At 41.6% G+C, this 24,790-nt stretch overlaps 1 protein-coding gene across 1 annotated transcript in view; it reads right to left on the reverse strand.

Moving 5' to 3' along the window:
• Window positions 1–24,790, reverse strand: part of NCAN (neurocan) — a 194,811-nt gene that overhangs the window by 117,097 nt on the left and 52,924 nt on the right. Inside the window, exons 6-7 of the mRNA XM_040419794.1 lie at window positions 21,656–21,783; window positions 21,156–21,443 (exon numbers count right to left, since the gene is read on the reverse strand). Of these exons, the coding sequence (XP_040275728.1) occupies window positions 21,156–21,443; window positions 21,656–21,783 (416 nt within the window). The remainder of the gene's footprint in view (window positions 1–21,155; window positions 21,444–21,655; window positions 21,784–24,790) is intronic.

Here is a 24,790-nt window from a genome sequence, read left to right on the forward strand (position 1 = left end):
GTCAGAATTCTGTGTGTAAGTGTGTGTACATAGATAGCTGTCAGTCACTGATAGTTGTACACAGAGGAGGTGTTATTGGTAATTTATAGTATTCTCTGTGTAAGTGTGCATACATAGATCTCTGTCAGTCACTGACAGTTGTACATGGGGAGTTGTTATCAGTGATTGATAGATTCTCTGTGTAAGTGTGTATACAGAGATAGCTGTCAGTCATTGATAGTTGTACACGGAGGAGGTGTTATCAGTGATTGAGAGCATTCCCTGTGTAAGTGTGTATAGATAGATAGCTGTCAGTCACTGATAGTTGTATATGGAAGAGTTGTTATCAGTGATTGACAGCATTCTCTGTGTAAGTGTGTATACATACATAGCTGTCAGTCATTGGTAGTTGTACGGAGGGGAGGTGTTATCAGTGATTGATAGCATTCTCTGTGTTAGTGTGTATACATAGATAGCTGTCAGGTGGTGTTGTACACAGAGGAGGTGTTATTAGTGATTTATAGCATTCTGTGTGTAAGTGTGTATACATAGATATCTGTCAGTCACTGATAGTTGTACATGGGGAGGTGTTATCAGTGATTGATAGATTCTCTGTGTAAGTGTGTATACAGAGATAGCTGTCAGTCACTGATAGTTGTACATAGAGGAGGAGTTATTAGTGATTGATAGCATTCTCTGTGTATGTATACAAAGATAGCTGTCAGTCACTAATAGTTGTGCAGGGGTGGTCCTAAGCTGGGGAGGTGATTTCTTTATTTACATCGGCACGTGTGGCTGTTTTCATAGCTACTGATGTAATGTTAGGGATAACGGAGTGCAAATAAAAACACCTAGAGTGTCACCATATTTAGGGAGTAACATGAGGGATAGCTTAGACGAGGCTGCTGAGTATGGAATGGGTGTATGACTCACTTTACTGGTGTGCTTTGAAGGTCTAATTGTATCTCCCAAGGTATTATTAGGATATAGGGGGCAGGGACCTTCATTATGTTCTGGTGGATCAGCAGAGACTCTGTATGTGTTTACACGCTTTTGCAATATTTTATGCTGGGATCATAGGTACAGATAGCTTGATAATTTATTGCCAATTCACTCTTCCTCAGTCACTTATAATTTTGACTTTTCATATGTTTGGCCAGATTTTGCCTCAAAGGAGCTTTAAATATATATCAATAAAGTTTATTAAGTTTTATTTCTAGTTTACCTCCAGGTCAGGAAATTATTACAATGTGTAAACCTAGCCTAAATTACTTCTATGAAGTTAAGTAACTGGTAAGTAGAAAAACAATTAGCTTGCTCACAATTATTTTGTCTACTGTGTCTCTGACACTGTCTAATCAGTGCTGACATTGTCAAAGTGTTTAGGGCCACACCCTGTTTACAAGGGGAATGGTACAACCTAGTTGCCCATTTAGTCATAGATTTGTAGGAGGAATGACAGAAGAATGGTAGAATGACAGAGGAAAAGATGCTCCAGGGGAGATTTTTTATGGTCAATGCCATTTTTTATGGTCAAGTATTTACTAAAACAAACATGTCAGGAGAGCTAACAGTTGTTCTTTAAATGGGGTTGTATGACAGCATTAATCATCTCAGAACTCCCTGGCAATTAGATGTAATCATGCATGGGGCTGATGAATGAATTGCCAACCATGTAATACTTTGGCGGGCCAAGTACACCAGATCCAGAGCCAGTAGATCATAAGGAAAAAAGTTGTCAGGATACAATGATCCTCTGATTTTATGACTTCTCTTTCTCCAAGATTTCAAATAGCAATTACAACCCATACAACAGTCCTAGTTTAAATTTTAAAGTGTGCCTGAGTTTAAGAAAAAGTTTACATAATGGATGTGCTTCTTTGTACAATCATAACTGTGAAGAAATAGGTCTTTTTTTTGGACCTCCCAAATGTCTTTTTGAGCCTAATTATTCCCCTCTTCAGCTGCACAGCTAGATGCATTTCTCTCACAAGCAGGGGGTGTACGCCTTCTGTGAAATCTGCCAGTAATTACTGCTGTGATGTCCTTTCCCTTACTTCCCACTATGTTTGTTTTCAGCTCTGGAGCTCACAGAACAGATGAGGAGGGAGAGATCACACTTACAGAAAGGCAGAATGTCCATGTGAATTCAGAAGCAGTGTAGAAGCAGTTCTTTTATCAGACTCAGGTTCTCAGCTAGCAATGGATGGATCTTGCCTGACTGCAAATTAGGTGGAAGTGAGACCCTAATGACCATGATTTTAAAGCTTTTTTTTCAGGTGGATGCAGGCATATTTTTTTTTAATGACCTATTTAGAAATGTGCTATTTGTCTGTATATTAGGGGCTACTGCACACCTTAAGTTAAATAGTGAGCTACAGTTGGTGTTGAATAAAGTACTGTTTCAGGCTAGATTGCTGATACTTCGGAAATGGATAAACAAGGATCCTCCTACAGTAGGTCAGTGGCAGGAAGCTGTGCTTAACTTGATTAGATTGGAACTGGTTCCGAAGAGAGAGAGTGATAGACAGGGAAAAACTGATAAAATTTGGAAGAAATGGTTGAACCAGGGCCGAGGTGTTTGAATAAAGGTGTTTTTGTTTTTTTTCTCTCTCTTTCCCCTTCTCTCTCGCTTCAAGGGGGTGGGTCGGTACTTGGGGTAAAAGGTATGTAATGTAAATGTAAAATGTTTTGTAATATGGACCTTTTGGACGGTCCACTATTGTTGTATTGGTCATTTTTGTGTTTGAAAAAAAATAATTAAAAATAAAAAATAAATATAGAAATTCTCTATTTACACCATTCTCTATTTAATAAAATTATATTGTGTGAAAGTAGAGTGACTCTTTAAGGCTGCCTCCTTCACTTGTATTTTGCACCTGTATATGGGTGCAAAATTGGTGCATAAAAATATTTTGGGTGACTTTTAGAGGACATGGAATTAGAAAACCCCAAATTGTGGACAGGTATTATTAATTGCAGGTCTGTTTTATGTGGGCACATTATTGCTAGGGCATATGGCATTGCGCATAGTGAAGCTGATTTATGCAAAATATATGATGAAACAATGGATTAAAGCAGGAAGGTGATTATAACTTTTCTTTCTTTTAGGAAATAAAGGGGAGATTTATCAAACTGGTGTAAAGTAGAAGTGGTTTAGTTGTCTATTGCAACCAATCAGATTCCGTCTTTCATTTTTCACAGCTCCTTTGGAAAATGAAAGGTGGAATCTGATTGGTTGCTATGGGCAACTAAGCCGCTTCTACTTTACACCAGTTTGATAAATGACCCCATATGTTACTATGTTAATACAACAATTTAACAGTGCACCAATTTTCCCGCTTTAGGCCTCATGCGCCTTATGTATTTTGCTGTCCGCAAAAAATGGATCCCCAAAAAATACGGATGACGTCTGTATTTTGCGGAACGGAACAGCTGGCCCCTAATAGAACAGTACTATCCTTGTCCGTAATGCGGACAATAATATGACATGTTCTATTTTTTAGCGGAGCGGAAATACGAACATACGGAAACAGAGTAACTTCCGTTTTTTTGCGGACCCATTAAAGTGAATGGTTCCGAATACCGTCCACAAAAAACCGGAACGGACACGGAAAGAAAATACGTTTGTGTGCATGAGCCCTTAGTTGCACATTAGTAGCATTAAGTGGTCACTATCAGTGATGGCCAGTTGGCATTGTTCGCCCGCGAACATATGCGGGCTGCCATCTTTTTTCACAAGTCCGGCGAGGCACAGGTAAGCCCTTACCTGTGCCTGTGCGCGAGCCGGTCTGAAAACAAGTGCGGTCAGCGGGAGAAGGCAGTTCCGATAACAGCCACCGGGGGCCTTCATCGGGCTGTTCTCGGAACTGCCTGCTCCCGGTGACTGCATTTGTTTTCAGACCGGCTCGAGGCACAGGCACAGGTAAGGGCTTATCTGTGCCTCGCCGGACTTGTGAAAAAAGATGGCAGCCCGCATATGTTCGCTGGCGAACAATGCCAACTGGCCATCACTGGTCACTATAACAGACCAGTCTGGGTGGCAATACAGTGCTGTAAAATGCAATTTGCCAATAAAAGACATTTAGACTGACCTGGAATTTAGAAGCGGAAAATGGTGTGTAGTAAACTGATACTATTCTGTTGAGCATAGTTAGTTTTCTCATGTGCATAATTTGGGATTTCTAGAATATGAAATATATACACAAGCCTACTGCTTATCTCAGTGGTCTTAAGAGTCCAATGGGTGGTCTTAAACAGTGACAGCTGTATTTATATACACACTTAGGCCTCATGCACATGACCATATGTATTTTATGGTCCGCAAAAAACGGATCCACAAAAAATGTGGATGACGTCCGTATGCATTCCATATTTTGCGGAAGGGAACAGCTGGGCCCTAATAGAACAGTACTATCCTTCTCCGTAATGCGGACAATAATAGCACATGTTCTATTTTTTTGCGGAACGTAAATACGGAGACAGAATGCACATGGAGTAACTTCCGTTTTTTTTTGAGGACCCATTGAAATGAATGGTTCCGCATGCGGTCAGCAAAAAAAAAACGGAACGGACACGGAAAGAAAATACGTTCGTGTGCATGTGGCCTAATGGTCCATTCACAGTCCGTAGTGTATTGCATATCTGCAATACACCCAGCCGACACCCCCATAGAACTCCCTTTTCTTGTCCGCAATTGCGGACAAGAATAGGACATGCTCTATTTTTTTCCGGAGCCGCAGACCGGTAGATGGGGGAATGCTCCGGAAATGCGGATGCAGACAGCACACTGTGTGCTGTCCACATCCATTCCTGCCCCATAGAGAATGAATGGGTCCTCACCCGTTCCGCAATTTGCGGAATGGATGCGGATCCATTCTGCGGACGTGTGAATGGACCCTTATACTTAGAAAGCTGTCAATCAAAGATAGGACCATCCAATGGACTCCTAAGCCCAGAATAGGCTGAGATTTAAATAAATACAATACATGTTATACTAAATCTTGTCACCTAAGACTATATATCAGTCTGTTTAGCTCTCTCTGCTCTACGCTGGCAGATCAGACTGCATGTTCAATTTCACAGGTTCTCTTTATGTTTGTAATGAATTAATGAAATGAAAAAAGAACAAAACACTAAGGGGATCATTTACTGATATACGCAGATTGCGGCACAAAGGTAATTTGTGCAGCAATCTGCCACTTTTCCCCACTCATGCCAGATCTGCAAAAGGGGGCATGGCATGGTGTAGGTGGGGAAGGAGACAGGCCACCAGGCCAGTCTCATTTATCATTTTCTACGCCTGTTTTAGGTGTAAAAAATATTCTAAATCTATGCCAGCAAGGAAGCTGGCATAGATTTAGACTGGCAGTGGATACACCGAAGTTAGGTAGAGGCTGGCGCCTCTACATAACTTCAGCGGATCCACCGCCAGCGCAGGTGTTATTAAGACTAAAACACTGGTCTTATTAAATGACCCCCTAAAATGTTATAAAAATAGGTTTGTGATGCAGCTATGTCCTAGGTTCTTTTCAGTGTTTCATATGCTTAGTTAAGAAAAAGTTACATTTTGTATTGTTATTTATTTGGATGCGTTCTTACTTGGATGTATTCCCCTACTATCCTTCACATCATTGGAAACAGAAGGAGATTCCGCATGAAGTCGGAGGGCTATGTCTTTGTGTGGTTCTGTTGTCGGTTCAATGCCATTGGCTATCAGGTTATCAGGTTCGACATGTTCCTGAAGTGAATATTTTTCGGTTATATTTATACTTGCTTCCTTCTGGGCAAGAATATTTTGTTTTGAAGCTGGTTCTTTTGTTGGATTGTCAAGAGAACCTGGATTGCTTTGTTGGATGTCTTCTTCCCATGTGCTAACTTGATTTGCAGAAGGAGCAATCGTACTGCTTACTTCATTTTCCAGCTGAAATGTCACAGTAGGAAAGTTGTCATAGGATGTTGAGGACTCTATGTTGTTACCCAATCCATTAATATTTGTGACAGAATTCAGAGTACTCCGGTCATCAAAAGGCCATGTGTACCGTGGAGAATTTTGAATATTTTCAGGAATAGAGTTTAGGTTTTTGCTTAATCGATGCTCTTTAGATTCCTGACTGAGACTGGAAACTTCTTCTGAAGAATCTGGTATGGGCTCCACAAGAAAATCTTTCCAGCTGTTCTGGCTTGGGTTGGATTTACTATCCACCATATTTAAAGACCATTTGTCTTCCTCTCTCTTGGGATCAGCAGACTGGCTAGTTCTTCTCCTAGCCGCACTTGGAAGACTCTGTTGTACTTTGGGTGTGATTTTCTGTTTTTGGCTTGAAATATCTGTGGCAGTTAGGGCCACTGGAACCTGAGTCGGAGCAAAATGTGATTCTACCGCTTCACGGGTCACTGTATGTTGTTTTATCTCTTCAGTGAATGAAGGAACAAGTAGCTTTGAAGATAATACATTGATCTCCGAGTTTTTGGGTGTTACTGGATCAGTGCCTTCCATTTTAAATCCATGTATTGTAGTAGATATTACACTGTCAGTGGCAGGCAAAGCGTTATTAAATTCCAATTGTATTGCCCGTCCGAGCTCTTGACTTTGAAATTTTGGTTTTATCAGCCTGAGGTCTTCCTGTTGCAAGAACACTGGACCATGTTTCTCATTCCCTAGTGGGGTCGGGGCTGTTGCTTGAAGAGCTGTTGAGAGGCAACATGTCAAAAGGATAAATTAGAATCCTATCATGCTGAACGAGGAGAGAAGCCATCAAACCAAGCAAGAAGCTGCTCTTAATTCAGCAGTCAGTTCATAGCGATAGAAAGATCTAGATTTATCCATTCTTCATTTCTATTTGGAAGTGCACCAAAGATGCTAACGGGATTAGCATACCGACATGCTACAGAAACTTGGTTTATTATATGACAATGCAATAAATATTTATGGAATGCCTTTCAAATCTCAATTCCTACACAATTATGTATATGACATTTTGCAGTTACCTCTGCTGTGGTTTATAGCTGCGATTTTGGAATTACTGGCTCTCATAGAGACTTTATCATTATATTATAATGATAAAAATCTCCGTCTGTGTCTGCGCCAGACACTTTCCCAGGTGAGAGCTTGTGCGAGATATATCCCCTGTCCGTCTTGCCAGTCTGATTTACTGCACAACACGTTTGCAGTATGCTGATTTTCTCTTGCTTCGACTTTTTCTACATGAGAGACTGCACTCAAGTGAAGCAGACCTTATTTTACATAATAATTTTAATTTATTAACTAAATGTTACAGGCAACAACAAATACATTACAGCAGTTTTAAGAAAGGTGATACAAAACTTTAAGCAAATCAGAAATTACTAAGATCATATAACACTGCTATAACTAGAGTTTACAGTTCATACTTGTCCATAAATGTTCCGTAAAAGGAACTATATGTGTGCTGCTTAAAAGAGGATGCTGTATCTACTAGGACAAATGTACTTGTGTTATTTAATTATTCTAATCTATGCAGTGTCTGTCCATATATCCCTCCACCCATTCCTCTGTCTTTATAGCCACCAAAAAACAAAAAAATATAATGTTTTAGTGTATACAAAGGATATTTAAGGATTGCCTAAGAGATTAAGATATAACAACTGCAAGAAAAAATAAGTGAACCCTGAAACACAGTAGCAGAGAGGAATGGTCCAAAATTCCTCCTCAATGTTGTGAAAATCTTATTGGCATCTACAGGAAATAATTAGGGGAGATCTAAATACTATTATGTTCAAGGGTTCACTTACTTATTCTCCCTGAACTGTAAACGTGCTCAATAAAAGACATTAATGGTACAACTGTTTGCATGCTATTAGTTTAGTTAGATTGTCTTTGTCTATAATTGTGACATGGATAACAGTTTATTAGTAATCAATGCAAAAATTCACTTAATTCCAAAAGGTTCACTTACCTTTTCTTGGTGCTGTAAATTATCCTCAGGAAATGATATGATTTTTTTTTAAAAAACTAACATTTTTTACTTGCTAAATCCCCTGAACTGATTCTCCAGTGGTTCCTGACAGTCACTGGGGGAGATTTATCAAAACTGGTGCAAAACATCAGCCGGGCAGTTTACACAGACGGCTCCCTGCTTCACTGTTCTGATGATCTCCAGCACTCCCCAGCAGCCACACATCACGCTGCTGGCTACGTGGGAGGAGCGGTGAAAGCCAGAGAATCAGCCTCCTGCACAGCCAGCAGCGCAGTGTGTGTTTGTGTGAGCGTGTCAAGCTGCTGGGGAACGCAGGTTGTGGCGATCATCAGGGAAACAGGTAAGTATTTGTTGTTTTTTTTATGAAGCTGGAGAAGGATCTAGGGGTCAAAAGGGGGCACAAAAAGGACATAACTACCGTGAGGGGGGCACTAAGGTGGGCATTACTAGTGTGAAGGGTTTACAAGGAGGATATAACTACTGTGAATGGGCTACAAGAAGTAAATAGCTACTGTGGGGGGCACAAAGGTAGGCATAACTACTGTGAGGGGGTACAAAGGAGGACATAAATACTGTGAAGGGCCACAAGGAGGACATAACTACTATGGGGTCTACAAAAGTGGGCATAACTACTGTGAGGGGGCATAAAGGTAGTCACAACTACTGTGAAGTGGCCATAAGGATGACATAACTACTGTGAAGGGGCCACAAGGAAGACATAACTACTATGAGGGGGCACAAAGGTGGGCACAACTAATGTGAGGGGGCACAAAGGTTAGCATAACTAATGTGAAGGATCCACAAGGAGGATACAGCTGCTGTGAAGGAGCCACAAGGAGGACATAACTACTGTGAAGGGGCACAATGGTAGGCATAACTTCTGTGAGGGGGCACAAAGGTGGGCATAACTACTGTGAAGGGACCACAAGGAGGACATAACTACAAAGAAGGGGCCACAAGGAAGACATTACTACTCTGAAGGGGCCAAAAGGGAGGACATAACTACTGTGAGGGGGCACAAAGGTAAGCATAACTACTGAGAATGGGGCAACAAGGGGGACTTAAATATTCTGAGGGAGTATAATGTGGGCAAAACTTCAGTGAGGAGGCACGATGTGGGCATTTCTGCTGTGAAGTAGGCACAATGTGGGCATAACTACTGTGAGGGGCACAAAAGTGGATATTACTACTGTGAAAGAGGCACAATGTGGCCATTAGTACTGTGTGGTAGCACTAAGTGGAAAGCAATGCCCTTGGTTACATGCCCTGTTAAACATTTGGATGGTTCTGTCTTACAGGGCCAGCACAGTGCTCCCTCCTAGGTATTTAACAGGGACATTCAACACCCCTCACTTATGTGAATATTCCTTTTGCTTTATCACCACAGCGACTTTGTTCCTGATCCAGTGGACATCACGTCGACACACTAGAGACACCCTGGATGCAGTAGGACCAGTTGGTTCTTTCATTTATTTCACAGTGTATTGGTGCCACCGTGTACCTTATGATAGATTTTATTAGGTAAGTGGGACTGGGTGAGTATAGTTATGCATTGAGCGGCGTTAGAGAGGTGGCTTATTGTAAATAAATTTGCCGCTACACATGCCGCTGGACTTTTCCCTCTTTATGTAAATTTGAGTAGAGGAGGTCGCTGCATGTAAATGCAGCGCTCTCCTCCACTGACAAGCACGCGCCTATCGGGAAGGAATGCTTCCTTCTGGACAATCGCCTGCAAAATTGAACCTTGTAAAGGGGTCTTGAGCTGCAATACTGGATACAACTCATAGACAGGTTTGGTGTTGTTTAGGAAGGGAAGTAACCATGTTTTCCTAATCATATACAACCACTTTATGAGGAATGACTTTTCAGTGGTATAATGTAAACTAATTAAATGGCTTGTCTGAGATAATAAAAAATGTTGAACAAGCCCTAAAATGGCCTAAATAAAATAAAAAAACATGTTATACTCCCCCCTTTCTCCAGTACCGGCTCTCCTGTCACTGTAATATGCCAGGTTATGGCACGTCACTGCTGCAGCCAATCACGGTCCTAACTGAATGAGGGTTCAGTCAAACAGCTATTGCATGTGTATGGCCAGCTTAAAGGGGTCTTCAGAAAAAATAGGGTTAAGAAATGCTATAAAATTATAAAAGACTGATTGCTCCAGTGCTCCCCTGTAGTGATGACATGCCCTCCTACCCAATCACTGGCCTCAGCAGGGTACCCGGGGTCAGTGATTGGCTACAGTGGTCATGTGGGTATTCTTGTAAGTCTACTCTATAATGCAGGAAAACAAAGGCCGACACTTGTGAAAGCACCCCAAGCTTCTGTAAAAATCAACACCAGTGTAATTTTCTGCCATTTGTGAAGACACCGAAAGCCTCTATAAAAATCTGCATCTCCATATTTTCTGGTGTATTTTACTACCACGGAAGTAAAGCTAATTTTCATATGCTTTTCCCAGAAACCCAGAGTAGCATTGCCTGGCCTATAAGACTCTTCATGCCTACTAGGTGCTCTCCATAAGGAAAAGTAGATCCTTTGAATCCTAACCAAGGCCTTTCACTCAGCTAAGCCAGTTCTATCTGCTCAGATGTCTGCAGATGAGATCCAACTTATGATTCAAAGCCTGTTTAAAAGGTTGAGGATTGATTTTTCCTTTTGGAAGAAAGGCTAATATGCATATATCTTTCCCTGAAACAGAGGAACATTGCCTGGGCCCTTCATACCTACTTGGAACTCTCGCTAAGGAGAGAAAATCTACCCCTCTCCTCTCTCTTGTCCCAGCCATTAAAAGTACTTTTGATTCAGATTCATACCCATTTCTTTGACAAATCGGAATAAAACTAATTTTAAGAAATTGGTTCATCTTTATTTTACAGATTTACAGCTTTAATGTCAATATATTCAACTGAAGCTTTGGGACAGCACAGGAGACATTTGAGGGAGCCAATGCTTGGATACCCAAATTAATCCCCCTTTCTGCTCCATGTGCTGGGGTATCTTTCAATAAGGTCATAATCATTTATCTGATTAAGACTTCCATCAAATAGTCATTGGAAAGGATTAGTCAGGACAAACGTATTGATTTGAGTGAATCAATTTTTTCCAGCATTCCTAATTCATTCGTCCCTCACCATGTAACCTTCTAAATCCCCTGTATCATTTTCACGCTATGTGACTTTTACGGCTGGGAAATATCTGGCCCTATAAGAATGAAGGATTGTGTGTAATAAAGCTCTGATAGTGCTAAATTGTCTTTATCAGTATTTATCATACCCAGGAGTTTCAGAATCAAGTGAACTGTGAAGACTAAAGTGTAATTGTCTCTATAGGCCCTCGTTTCAGTTTTGGAAGAGGAAATTCAGCAGGAATGTTTAGCAAGTCATTATTGGCAGTACTTCATTAACATGATGTCTAATGCATAAGCATGTCATCTCTAAATAGGTATAAATAGCAACACAATGATGGGCATAGAATGTATTGGGAAAATCTGGTCATACAATGTGCCAGGATGACAGTAGCCTGATAAATGATATCATGGCGAGGTGATGAATGTCAAAAGTGAGGCTTGTGTGCCTTATGAATACAGAAGAAAATCATATTTGTAAAGATGCTCTTAAATGGATGGAAACTCGTGTTGCAACAGTAATTATGTGACAACCCAAAAGTATTTTTTTGTGGTAATGGCACTAGGACACAAGTCCATGCTTACTTAGCACTATCAACTTATATCCATCCCACAGGCTGGGCTAATCGTATAAGTCACCACATTGAATCCCAATTGTGTATATGTCCTACTGGAAACTGGAGAATCCTGGACTACTCAATAACACAGATGTAGGGGGGAAATTTATCATGAGGGGAATTTTCAAAGTCAATTTTCCAGGAGTCTTTGTTGCCGTTATTTGTACAAAATTGATCAAATGTCACACAATGTTTAAAAAATGTGATTCTTAAGTCTAATACTTCTGTCTTGAGATGTTACTCCACTTTACTGGAGTATGATTGTGACAATTTTTCAGACTTTTTAAAAAGTCGCAGCTATGAAATCCGGCTCACAGGCTCGCCATGTCCACTTTTCCACCTACTTTTAAAAAACTGGAGTAAGTGGTGCAAAAATGTAAAATATCACAAAGAAACCCCAAAAGTGACAAAGCTGTTTTCTGTGACTTTTTGAAGCCAGTATTCTGGAGTGCCAAACTTGATAAATTCCTTCATTAAAGTTGAGAAGGCTAAAGTTTAGAAATGGTCTTTGGGAGCCAGTAAACAGAAAGCAGGGGAGATTGGGAACTTAAAGTAGACCTGACAAAAAATAAATAAAAGTGGCAACATGTTGTAGGTAGGTCCAAATTGGAATAAGGTAGGTCCAACAAATTTAGGTGGGATCAGAATTACCATAGTGAAGCACAAAATACTGCCCCAGCAGAACTAAACACCACAATGCAGCATAAAATACTCTCCCAGCAGAACTAAATATCACAATGTAGCACAAAGAACTGCCGAAGCAAAAACAAATACCACAGTGCAGCACAAAATGCTGCCTCAGCATTGTCAAATACCACTTTGCACAGCAAAACACTGCACCAGCAGAACCAAATACCACAGTGCACCACAAAATACTGCCCCAGAAATGCAAAACAGTAGCATAAAATGCCTCCACAGCAGCTGGGAGTGTCAGATCATTATGTACCCAGCCGGCAGTCGTGAGGAGGATGCTAATAGCTTGGGTAGCCTCCTGGGCATCGTCCCTCTGGGAAGATTCCCCGTAGGCTCTATGGCCAGTCCACCCTTGGGAAGAACCCTACCACTACTTTAGAACATCTACAGTATTACAATTAGGATATGATTTTGGTGTGTTTCCACAACGGAAATTCTGCTCTGCGATATATGGTGGAAATATAAAATCCACTATGTACGTCAATGTATGCTGCAATTTTTATTTTTTATTTTTTGCAGCCTGTGGATGAGATTTATTAAACTCTTATCCACTTTGCTGATACTGTAAAAGGCTGTGGATATGCTAAAAGCCAAAACGCGGCTCAAAATCTGTAATGTATCTGTTCTGTGTGAACATACTCTTATGGTCAACTTAATTTGAGCTGGGGATAATAGTTTCAGTAGCATAGTAGTAGTTGTGACATTAATACAAGTCCTGTAACCAGGGCCGGTGCTATAATAAGGCAGACCATGCGGCTGCCTTAGGGCGCAGATACAGGAAGGGGGGGGGAATGAAAGTTTTTTTTTTTAATGTGGCGAATACTAATGAAGCGCTTCTATTTTGGAAGCGCTTCATTAGTACTGGAGGACCGGGAAGCAGTGAAGGATCTGTACTCACCGCTTCCTGGTCCTCCGCTCGGCTGTCTGCTGTGCAGGGCTGCGCACTGTGCGCAGCCTTCACAGCTGACAGCCGAGAACCAGGAAGAAGAGAGAGAGCGCTGGTGGTGAGGAGCGGCGGCGTCCAGGAGCAGGAGAGGTCAGTTATTTTTATTTTATTTTATTTGAGCTGATGGCTGACATGGGGGGCTGATGGCTGACATGGGGGGCTAATGGCTTACATGGGGGCATGATGGCTGACATTCGGGCATGATGGCTGACATGGGGGGCTGATATGGGGGACTGATGGCTGACATGGGGGGCTGATGGCTGACATGGGGTGCTGATGGCTGACATGGGGGGTTGATCTGAGGCATTGGGGGGCTGATCTGAGGTCTGATTAACATTGGGAGTCTAATTGCTGGTCTGACCTGAGGTGCAAAGGAAAATATATTTTTTCTTATTATCCTCCTCTAAATCCTAAGTGCGTCTTATGGGCCGGTGCATCTTAGAGGGCGAAAAATACGGTCCTCAAACCAGCGATTATCTGAAGCAGAGAGAAGATACCAGGACCACACAGAGGAGAAGCCAGCTGCTGCAGACGGGACCAGGGCCAGGTGAACTGCGACGGGGGGGGGGGGGGGGGGGGGGGGGGGGGGGGAGCGCCAAAATGTAGCTTTGCTTTTGTTGGAAAAAATCCCTGCACTGTAACCATTATGCCCAGTTTAATCATGGATGCACAAGCGCATAAAAATATTATCTGTACACTGTTAAGCCTCATTCACATGTCAGTGTTTTGGTTAGTGATTTCCATCAGTTATTGTGAGCCAAAACCAGGATTGGACCATACACAGACATAAGATATAAGGGAAAGATCTGCACCTCTTCTGTGTTTAGAGCCACACCTGGTTTTGGTTCACAATCACTGATGGAGATCACTGACCGAACACTCGTGTGAATGAGCCATAATACATACAAACAAGTAATGACATGATTTGGCACTCATTTTAAAGCGTGAAGACTCGATGGGTGAAGCATCTGTTCTTTTGTGTGCTTATTATTGTATAGCTGCGAACAATGTTGGACTGGGGTGCTTGGGCTTAATACATATATCATCAATAAAGTCTAATATTTTTTTTTTCTCCTGGACCTTTGATGCCCACTATGTTATAAGAGCCTTGGTCTACTGGAGGATCCTCTGGTGCTCGAAATCCCTGATTCCCTCACAGACAGTAGCAGAAATTCAATAGAGGCAGACTTAACAACTTCTACAGGGCTGTGGAAAGGAGGCGTCCGGCATTGAACTTCCTCTCTTCCCGACATGAAAGCAATGCATTTTCATGCAGCCGTCACTAGGCGGAGCTCAGTGCAAAGACATAATTACAGTAACTATATAAATTCCTATGCACTGAGCTCCCCCTAGTGGTGGCTGCAGGCAGCCAGTTTTGTAATATGTGAGAGAAAGCAGTGATTTATAGCTAAATGGGGGAGAATTATCAGTGTATTTATGCCAGCTACCTGGTGTAAATACATTGAGAAATATGCTGTTCAGAATGAGTGCCATATTTTTAAGCATTGATGATGTTATTTTTATTTGGAAGGAATCAATGGAGTCACTTGATAATTTTTTGAGTGGGATCAATGTCAATGACAGAAATTTGAACTTTACGTCCAGAATTAGCCAATCACAGATTGAGTTTCTGGACATAGATATAGTAATAGAAAATAACAGACTTGTGTGTAGTACTAACCACAAGCCTGTAATGAGAAATAGCTATATTTTATACTCCAGCTGTCACCTCCCTAGTTGGCCTATGAATATACCCACTAGCCAATTTAGGAGAATAAAAAGAAACTGAACCCACAATGAGAAATTTGAAGAGGAGGCCATATCTTTAAAACATCAATTCTTAATCAAAGACTATCCAGATTCTATTGTAAATACAGCCCTGGACAAAGTCCAAAGTATGGTGAGAGATTCATTTTTTGAAAAGAAGGAACAGAAGAAACATAGTAATGACAATATCAGGATAATTCTACCTTTCCATACTGAGCATAAAAGAACTGAACATATTATAAAGAAACATTGGCCACACCTGCTAAAAGATAAAATTCTGGGACCAATTTTACCACGTCCCCTGTAATCACCTACACCAGGGCTCCCAATTTAGGGATTAAGGTTGCTCTTACTATTAGAGAGAGTAAAAAGAACATCACTCAGAACTGGTTATCCCTAATTGGATTTTACAGATGCGAAAAATGTCTCAATTGTAAGACAACAAAATTTCCCCCAAAAAACTTGGAAAAAAGATCTACTCAAAATGTTTATAGACACACAATTAAAGACTTTGTTAACTTGTATTACATTAGACGTCATATATCTTTTAGAGTGGCCATGTCACACACAATATATTGGCCGCACAAAAAGGCAGTTAAAAACAAGGATATCTGAACACATAAACAACATTAAAAAAGGATACGAGCTACACACAGTATCCAAACAGTTCAAAGAATACCATAATCAAGATCCATCTAAATTACAATATACAGCACTTGAAAAGATAAAAAGATCATGGAGAGGGGGCAACCATATATTACGTATGTCGAGAGCTGAATCAAGAAAAATCTTTGAATTTGAGTCCCTACAGCCAAAAGGGCTAAATGCTGAAATAGACATTTTTGGTTTTCTGAGAGTGGGTAGGCGGCTCTCTGGTGACGGGACATCGCTGTCTGGCTGTATATCAGCACAGCGATCTCCTCTCCCCGTTGAGCTTCCACCTCCATCCATCTATGATCTGATTTTCCAAACCTGACCTTCCTCATGTGTGTTTGGTCAAACTATCTATGATTAAATGGTAAAGCTTTATGGTTTAAGTTTTTCCTGATGAAATACCACTTTTTTAAGGAAAAACACATGAAAACCTCTTCTGCGTTTCCTATGAAAAACACCCTATATGTGACTCTATTATCTATATTGTGTATAGTATACTTTTCTTGTAAGTTATTATGGACTATAGATTATATTGTCAATGTGGGATAATATTCCTTCCTTTGGATATGTTTCTTGCCAATAAGGTTAATTTCCCGCTTCTGTTTGATAAAAGGATCCAGATGACTTTCTAAAACACAAAACATTCCAATATATCTCCGCCTCTCTTTAATGATGATCCAGCCTATAAAAAGGTTGGAAGGCTCAAATCACTGCTAACCACTGAAGAAGGAGGTCGATACTCCAAAACGCATTTGGTATTAAGAAAAAGCAGTGTCATGAGTATTGCGGCATAGTGTCCAAGAAGCTGCTCACTTGGACATTTCCTCTTGCCTCCTGAAATACAGCAGAATATTCCAGCACTAAATTTAATTTACATCGGACCGTCCGATCACGCGGGACGCCACGTGGGACGCAGCGTAACACATCACGGGAGACACATCACATGAGACGCCAAGATTCCCGGTTTCTATAGCGCAACCAAGACCTTTCGGCTTTTACAGTGGCCATTTTGCTTCCACATCGTATTACTGCCTTCAGCCGAGATTGGAAAACTCAAAGAGGGGGTAACGTAGTTTAAGCCGCATACCCAATTGATATTATTGCAGCATCAGTTGTGTTTTTATATAAGTGGCCACTTTTTCTTTCCTTTATGCACACATGGACATTGTCCCTATAAGTCTAGGAGGACATTAGGTACGTGCGTGTAATTTATATTCACATGTGTATCTAATCCATACCTACATAAGGAATTTTATATCCTTGATGAGAAACTTTTATTTTGCACCTTACCTTTTATGAGGAACTGTCTATTACCTTAATTGTGACATTGATTTAACGAACTTGTGATCCCTGACAAGGAACTCTACTTTTGAGGAAAAACTGTCACCCTTACTACACTACTAACCACAATATTAACCATATTATTTACCTGGATTGGATATATTAACCATGTGTTGGATTTAATCTTATATTTTTTATCAACATTTCTGTTTGCATATGTGTTCAAAGTTATCTGTCTCTGAATGACTGGAGGCTAGATCGGTACAATCCTTTTGCTTGTGCGACCTTGACTTCCATTCTTATTCACTGCCAGTATTTGTTTCTTGTTCCATTTTATGTTTTTGATTGTGACTTCCATATATTGGTTAGTTACGATATGTTAGTGTAAATAAATCCAGAATTTTTTAACTCCCTCCATGTCCTGATCCTTGAGTGCCCTTTCATACTTAGTTTTCATTCTCCTTTCTCATCGGCAGTGGGTGTTGCCGTGAAAGTGAGCACCTAGTCCAACTGTTTAGACGGGTGAGCCACTACATATTTTGGTATATTTGGTATTTGTTCCATTTTTACGATATACTTTTGAGGTTGGATAAAGTGGGTGAAGCCAAGTGTGACTTATTTTTATTACAACTTTTTTAATTAACCTGTAGTAAAGTAAATATACCCATGCTAGCACACGCGGGTATATTTACTTTACTGCAGGTTATTTAACTAAATTGAGGGCATAGGCAGGTCGCCCTGATTTATACCCAGCAGCTGCACACAGTTTTCACAGCAGCAGAGCTGGTGCTTATTTAAACCAAATTTTTAATTAAAATTTCTTCTACTCAATGCAAAAAACAAACAAAATGTAAATTCATCAGAAATCCGGAGTGTTGAGCTTTACGTTCTGAGTTGCCTGGGAGTAGTTGACGCTTATGTAGTGGCAAACTGGGATGGGCAGGGAGGCCCATACTAAATTCTTCTATAGGGTCCTATGAGATTTGAGTTCAGAGGATGATGAAACACAACTCGTCAGTGTGTCAGTAACATTCCCCTTTTTCTACTCATCTCCAAGAGAAGGTAGAAGAGCATGGTGGATTTGACACAGATGCAGATGACCATAATTTAAAGAAATATGTGCTAACAACCTGTCAGTAAGTTCATGGTCTAATGATCTCTGATATAAAAGAACCCTAAAAGCCTATCTCTTTATATCTCTGCTGTGCCATTACAAACTACCTACTATTGTCTTAAAGCAGCTCTTTTATACTAGGGAAAGACTGATGAGCTTCAGAGCAGAAGGTCTACAGAAAGTCCTGCTTCCAGATCTGAGACCCACCAGAAACATTCTCGTACTTATGTGTAAATTAGATATGCAGAACAGCCTTTCACAGTACAGAGACAGAGGAGATCATACATGGCAGAGTCTGCAGGAGAGGGGAGTCACATACTGCTCGGTGTGGGTGCCTGCACAAGAGAGAGGAGATCACACAAAGGGGTATCTCTAGAAGAACACGGCCACACGTTCAGGTGATTTCCTGATGAAGTTTTGGAAGCCAAAACCAGGAGTGAATTCAAAACAGAGATGTCATATCTGGCCATCATATCTTATCTCTTTTCATGATCCACTTATGATATTAGTATTCACCGGTCGGCACTGCAATGGAATGGCGCGGTGGTGCACGTGTCCGTGGGCTGGCCTTTCAGGAAACAGCAATGTGGAAAGTGTAGTGAGTGGCGGTCCTTTCCCCATTGCCACTTATGATATTGTCTTCCAAAACTGCATGCAGAAACTTGACCGTGTGGCCCTATCCGAAGGGCCTAGCAGTACAATAATGACGATGTGCGAGTACATGAGATCTTGTTAAGGCAGTGGCATTCTAGATTCACAGAGTTGACGGCCAGCATTTATCATTGGGAGGACCATGTCAACATGAGAAGATTCTAAACAAAGCCTCACTATAGGGCTTTGCAGGCAATGTGAAACTCTGTAGCCAAAAAAATGTATTTCCTTGTGGACATTTATTTCAATTATCTTTTGATTGCCTACAAAAATATTGAAAGGGTTGTCAGAGTTAAAATAAACATTTCTAAATGGCAGAGAAGAGGTTAAGATAATAAAATAAATTATACTTACCAGATCAAACCTCCTCTACTCCAGCTCAGATATTCCCCACCTCTGCAGCAATGATGTCATCTTGGCTGGAGCGATGATGTGTGCTTACACTGTACATCAGTGCTGCAGTCTGGTTAGGAGTACCTTAAAGGTGATGTTGGAATGGATGGGGTTTGAACTGGTACAGGGATGGACATACCACCATTCAGATGCACAGAGGCCTAGAGAAAGATAGGGGCCTATGTGATCTGCAGTCAGAGATAGTGATAATTATCTTTCCTCTGTTTTAGAGTAGACATAACTATTTTGTCCAGTAGGTGGCAGCATTACATAATCATGCTGCCTCCTGCTGGTAGTGAACCTCCAAGGAAGGAGTCTTGGGGACCTGGGGATCAGCAGTAGAAGGCGGACTGGAAGTCATTCAGGAGAAATGACTGCTCATAGTTCTAGTGAAGTTATCTTCTGTGGTGCTTCACAACTCCTGAGGTCATGCTTTATCTAGATTCTCCTTCTACAGTTTATTTTCATCTGGGGGATGGTGTGTGAAGAAGGGAACAGGGAAAATGTAGGGATGTAGGGATTTGAGTTAGGTACAATATTTAAAGATGTTCCAAAACTGGTTCAGAATAAGTGTTAAATTAACAAAATAGACATAACCCACCTGTTTTAAAAAAAAAAAAAACTTCAACTCCATCTTCAGAGTTCTTGTGGTCCCACTCCAATCTTTGTTTACATGGCAGTAGCATTGACATCTGGTGATGCCAGTACATAAGGTACATGTTTGCTGCAGTCACTGATTGGCTGCAGTGACCACATGTCATCACTGCTGCTATGTAAACAGAGATCATCAGGATCATCAGCACTGGAGCAGAATTGGATGTAACAGGTGAATGTCTGTTTTGTTACTTTTACACATATTCTGCAGCCAGATTCTCTTTTTTAAAGCCTTGTTCACATAGCGTATTTTTGTCATCAGTATTTTGCCATTGATTCTGTGCCAAAAAGCAGCTGGTGGCCATGTGGAGTCCGCATCCCATTGTTTTCAATGGGAAGCTGTGTCGCCGTAGTTTTGGCACATGAACAGCGATGTGGCCTCCCATTAAAAACAATGGGAGAAGGATCCCCTGCGGCCGCCGGAGGTTTTTTGGCACAGAATCATTACCAAATGTACATATGGTAAGCATGTGAGAAAGCTCAGTGCCAGAGATCATGTGTCCTATGTATGGTATAAGTGGAGAGGGAACAGCAAGTGACTTATGTATGATTAGTATCTGTTGAATTAGCCCTATTTTAGTGGTGTGTGTGTGTGTGTGTGTGTGTTTTTTTGCATGTGGTGTTTGTACCATCTGTCCTGTGTGCCCCATGTGTCCCATGTGTAGAGTGGCTTCTATACAGCTTGTGTGCATCTTGTATTTGTATGTCTATTTTCATTTGTCTAGCTTTTCCATCAAAGGCAGGGGAGCCCAGCATGGGCGTAACTACCATATGGGGCCAGGGCAAGAAGGGACCCAGTCTTAGTTGGGATTATCTCCTCTTCTACTGGAGGTGAAAACTTGGTCAGGACTCTACCCTCTACTGGAACAACTTTTAGCAAATGAGGCAGTGGAAAAATGGCCTAAGGGTAATTGAAAGGGTCTAGGCAGAAACCCTTCTGTCCTGTGTGGGGTGCCTAGTTTGATCCTTGCTATGGGGCCCTTACGTCTCTTAGTATACCACTGGAACCCAGGCACACTTCTGCACAGAGGCCCTTTGCTGTCAGGGTCTGTCCCTGTTTCACAATTTTAACCCCTTCACCGCCATGGTGCAATTTTTTAGGTTAACTTGGAAAACCTCTTAAAAACACACTGCCCTTGTGGTCAGTTATACTGTGTTGTTGTGTATTGTGTATGCAAATATGAGCATCAAATACATATTCATGGGTTAAATCTAAATCTCACACAGAATTATTTAGTAAATTCTGTGCTTGCCTAGTAATATTTATAACATGCACTATATAATATGATGCACTAATATGTATGAGAGTAAACAATACCTTTGTAGCAGTAGGCCCCAAACTTCCTCTCAGGATGAGGAAATCCAGTTCGATTTGCGTATTGATATAGTGTCCGAACCCCTGGTTCTTCTCCACCGCAATTTTTCCTTGGATTCCGTATTGGATAGCGAACACTACTGTCTGCCAACCAACCTGGGTCACATTGGTCTAAACCCTTTCTCCAAGCAGCATACAGCTGACCCACTGTAGCCAACGACCCTCCATCAAGCAAGCATGAGTTTCGAGCACCCTCTAGAGAGTTCCTTTCAGGCACATAATACACATCTCCTGCAATTAAAGAGACCATACACATTACCAGGCTCATACAATCAAGTATTTCCTTTGTAATAATTATATAAAGCCTCAAGTATATTATAAAAGATGGAAATGGCGTGACATGGATTTAGTGAATAGAAAATAATACATTATTTATGGCAAAACACTCAACTAATGGAAAAAAAAAACTACTTATAAAAACCTCTCAAATAGCAAAAGCCTACCTAGAGGACTCTCAGTGTAACAGTACACGTCATAAGTTTCCTGAGGTTCTCGCTCTCCATACGTCCTAACACCAGGAACATTATTTCTGTCTCCATAGCATCCAGGCCTGGGCGTTTTGATGGGGTATCTATAGAGCAGAAGCAGAAGAATTAATGGCGGTGCTGCTATTAAAAAGAGTCAGTTTTATGGGAGGATGAAAAGTCCTTCCAAGACAGAGTTGAATGTGATGGGTCTATTTATTCTAGTAGCAAACGCGTCATTTGAAATAATTTTAAATGTTGGCAAAAAGGCAACATACTTATGTACATTACCCGGCCCTCGCTTGCTTTTTAATACCGGGAAAGGATTGTGCTGGTCAAGTATTTAATGCTAGCCATTTGCCCTATCCGTATCTGCAAGAAATAGGAGGAGCTATAGTCATTCCATTACTTGTTACTTTCAAGGACATTCACATGGCAGATTTTGCCCCCGGAAATGTTTGCTCCAAAATTCCGCCGGCAGCTGTGTGATGTCTGCCAACCATTGATTTCAGGACTGAGGTAATCCTCCTCACCTGGCAGTGCTGGCTGGTTTTTAAGCCTGGAAAAAATCCGGCCTGGAACATGGGGAAGTAGTCACCCACCCAGCACTTTGACTACTCCCAGTAAGAGCCGTCCTGGATCAGCTATACAGCCATACTAAGTATTAAGGTGTCAAACAGCAACTGCTGCTGACACATAAAAACCGGCTCTTACTCCACCGAGGCCAGGAACCTCGGTGACACGTACCTATCATCCACGATGATTCCTTGTACCTTCTTACAGTATGTATGTTCTGCGATCACTCAAAAACGCAACCATCGATTTCAACGAAACTTGGTATACACATCCCTTGCTACCAGGAAAGAAATCTTGTGGGGGGGGGGGGGGGGGTCACAGCTCTCTAGGACGTACCGTTCCAGAGATATTTCAAAAAATGACCTGCATTAACCAATACAAGCATTCAAGTCTTTCTCTTCATATCCCAACTGCCATACACATGGTCACATGCCCCTTATCAGCCAATAGAAGCTTGCAGGCCCTTAGTCTCCACATACAAACAGTTTTACTCCAGGTCTCCATAACAACCCATTTTTTTTCCCCTGCTGTAGGTCAGCTTTAGGCTAGGGCTACACGACGACATATGTCGCTCGACAATAAGTCGCACAACAAATAGGGCACAACTACACTGCTACATGTGTCGCGCGACATCAATGTAGCGACAGGCGCAGAAAAATCCATCTTGGATGGATTTTTTGCAACTGTCGTGTCGCAGTCGCAGCATGTCACATGTCGCAGTGCGACACCATAGCCCATCACTATAAAAATTGCTGAGACAAAATGTTGCGCCACAAATGGCATTTTGCAAAGAGAATCAGTCACTTATTTATGTTGCCCTTAGTTAGGACACCATATAACTGGTGACAGGTTCCCTTTAAAGAGGCGCTTACTGTGGAGGTCACTGTTAAGGGGAAAGGGGCCACCATTAAAGGGGCTACTGCTGTGGAGGTCACTGTTAAGGCAGCAGGGTACTGTGAGGTCACTGTTAAGGCAGAGGGGTAGTGTTGAGGTCACTGTTAAGGCAGAGGGGTACTGTTGAGGTCACTGTTAATGACGAGGGCCCGTGAGGAGGTCACTGTCAAGGGAGTGGGGTGCTGTGAAACTCACTGTTAAAGGAGTGGGCTGCTGTGAAGTTAGAAGTTAAGGGGAGGCGCTGCTGCGGAGATCCTATTTTGAAGTGGTGGGGCACTGTGGGGGGGGGGGTCAGTGTTAAGTGGTGGGGGAATGTGGAGTTCACTGTTAGGCCTCTTTCACACGAGCGTGTCCGGATAAGGTCCGGATGCGTTGCGGCAAACCCGCGCGAGTAGGTACCCAATTGCAGTCAGTTTTGACTGTGATTGCGTTCCGTTGTTCAATTTTTATCGCGCGGGTGGGATGTGTTTTGCACGCGCAAGATAAAAACCTGAATGTGGTACCCACAGAAGTTCAGGTTTGGGTTCAAGGTTGTGTAGATTGTATTATTTCCCCTTATAACATGGTTATAAGGGAAAATAATAGCATTCTGAATACAGAATGCATAGTACAATAGGGCTGGAGGGGTTAAAATAAATAAATAAATAATTTAACTCACCTTAATCCACTTGTTCGCGCAGCCGGCTTCTCTTCTGTCTTCTTCTTTGAGGAATAGGACCTTTGATGACGTCACTGCGCTCATCACATGGTCCATCACATGATCTTTTACCATGGTGATGGATCATGTGATGGACCATGTGATGAGCGTAGTGACGTCATCAAAGGTCCTATTCCTCAAGAAGAAGACAGAAGAGATGCCGGCTGCGCGAACAAGTGGATTATGGTGAGTTAAATAATTTATTTATTTATTTTAACACCTCAATCCCTATTGTACTAAGCATTCTGTATTAAGAATGCTATTATTTTCCATTATAACCATGTTATAAGGGAAAATAATAAAGATCGGGTCCCCATCCCGATCGTCTCCTAGCAACCGTGCGTGAAAATCGCACCGCATCCGCACTTGCTTGCGGATGCTTGCAATTTTCACGCAGCCCCATTCATTTCTTTGTGAAAAATGCACAATATAGAACATGCTGCGATTTTCACGTAACGCAAAAGTGATGCGTGAAAATCACTGCTCGTGTGCACAGCCCCATAGAAATGAATGGGTCCAGATTCAGTGTGGGTGCAATGCGTTCACCTCACGCATTGCACCCGCGCGGAAATCTCGCCTGTGTGAAAGAGTCCTTAAAGGAGAGGGGTGCAGTAGATGTCACTGTTATGGGGGATCCTGTCGATATCATTAAATGAAATAGATGAAATATACCAGTGCGAAGCCGGGTCCTTCTGCTAGTACATACATAAAGGAATTTTCTAAGTTAATATAAAAATTGCGAAATTGGGAAATTGTGGGAAGGGGCTAAAGGGGACTTAAACCTTTGGGAGAGCACGATTGTGCAGCAGCTCTTCTCCCCTTCTGTTAAGTATAACTTGTTTTATTATATTAAAGGGGACTACGTAAACCACAATCGTGCAGCAGCGCTTCTTAAAATGCTCTGCATTGTAGGGTTTCATTTTCTATGCTCGATATACAGAACTTCT

The sequence above is a fragment of the Bufo bufo genome, chromosome 2 (assembly GCF_905171765.1).
Source record: "Bufo bufo chromosome 2, aBufBuf1.1, whole genome shotgun sequence".
Classification (NCBI taxonomy): domain Eukaryota; kingdom Metazoa; phylum Chordata; class Amphibia; order Anura; family Bufonidae; genus Bufo; species Bufo bufo.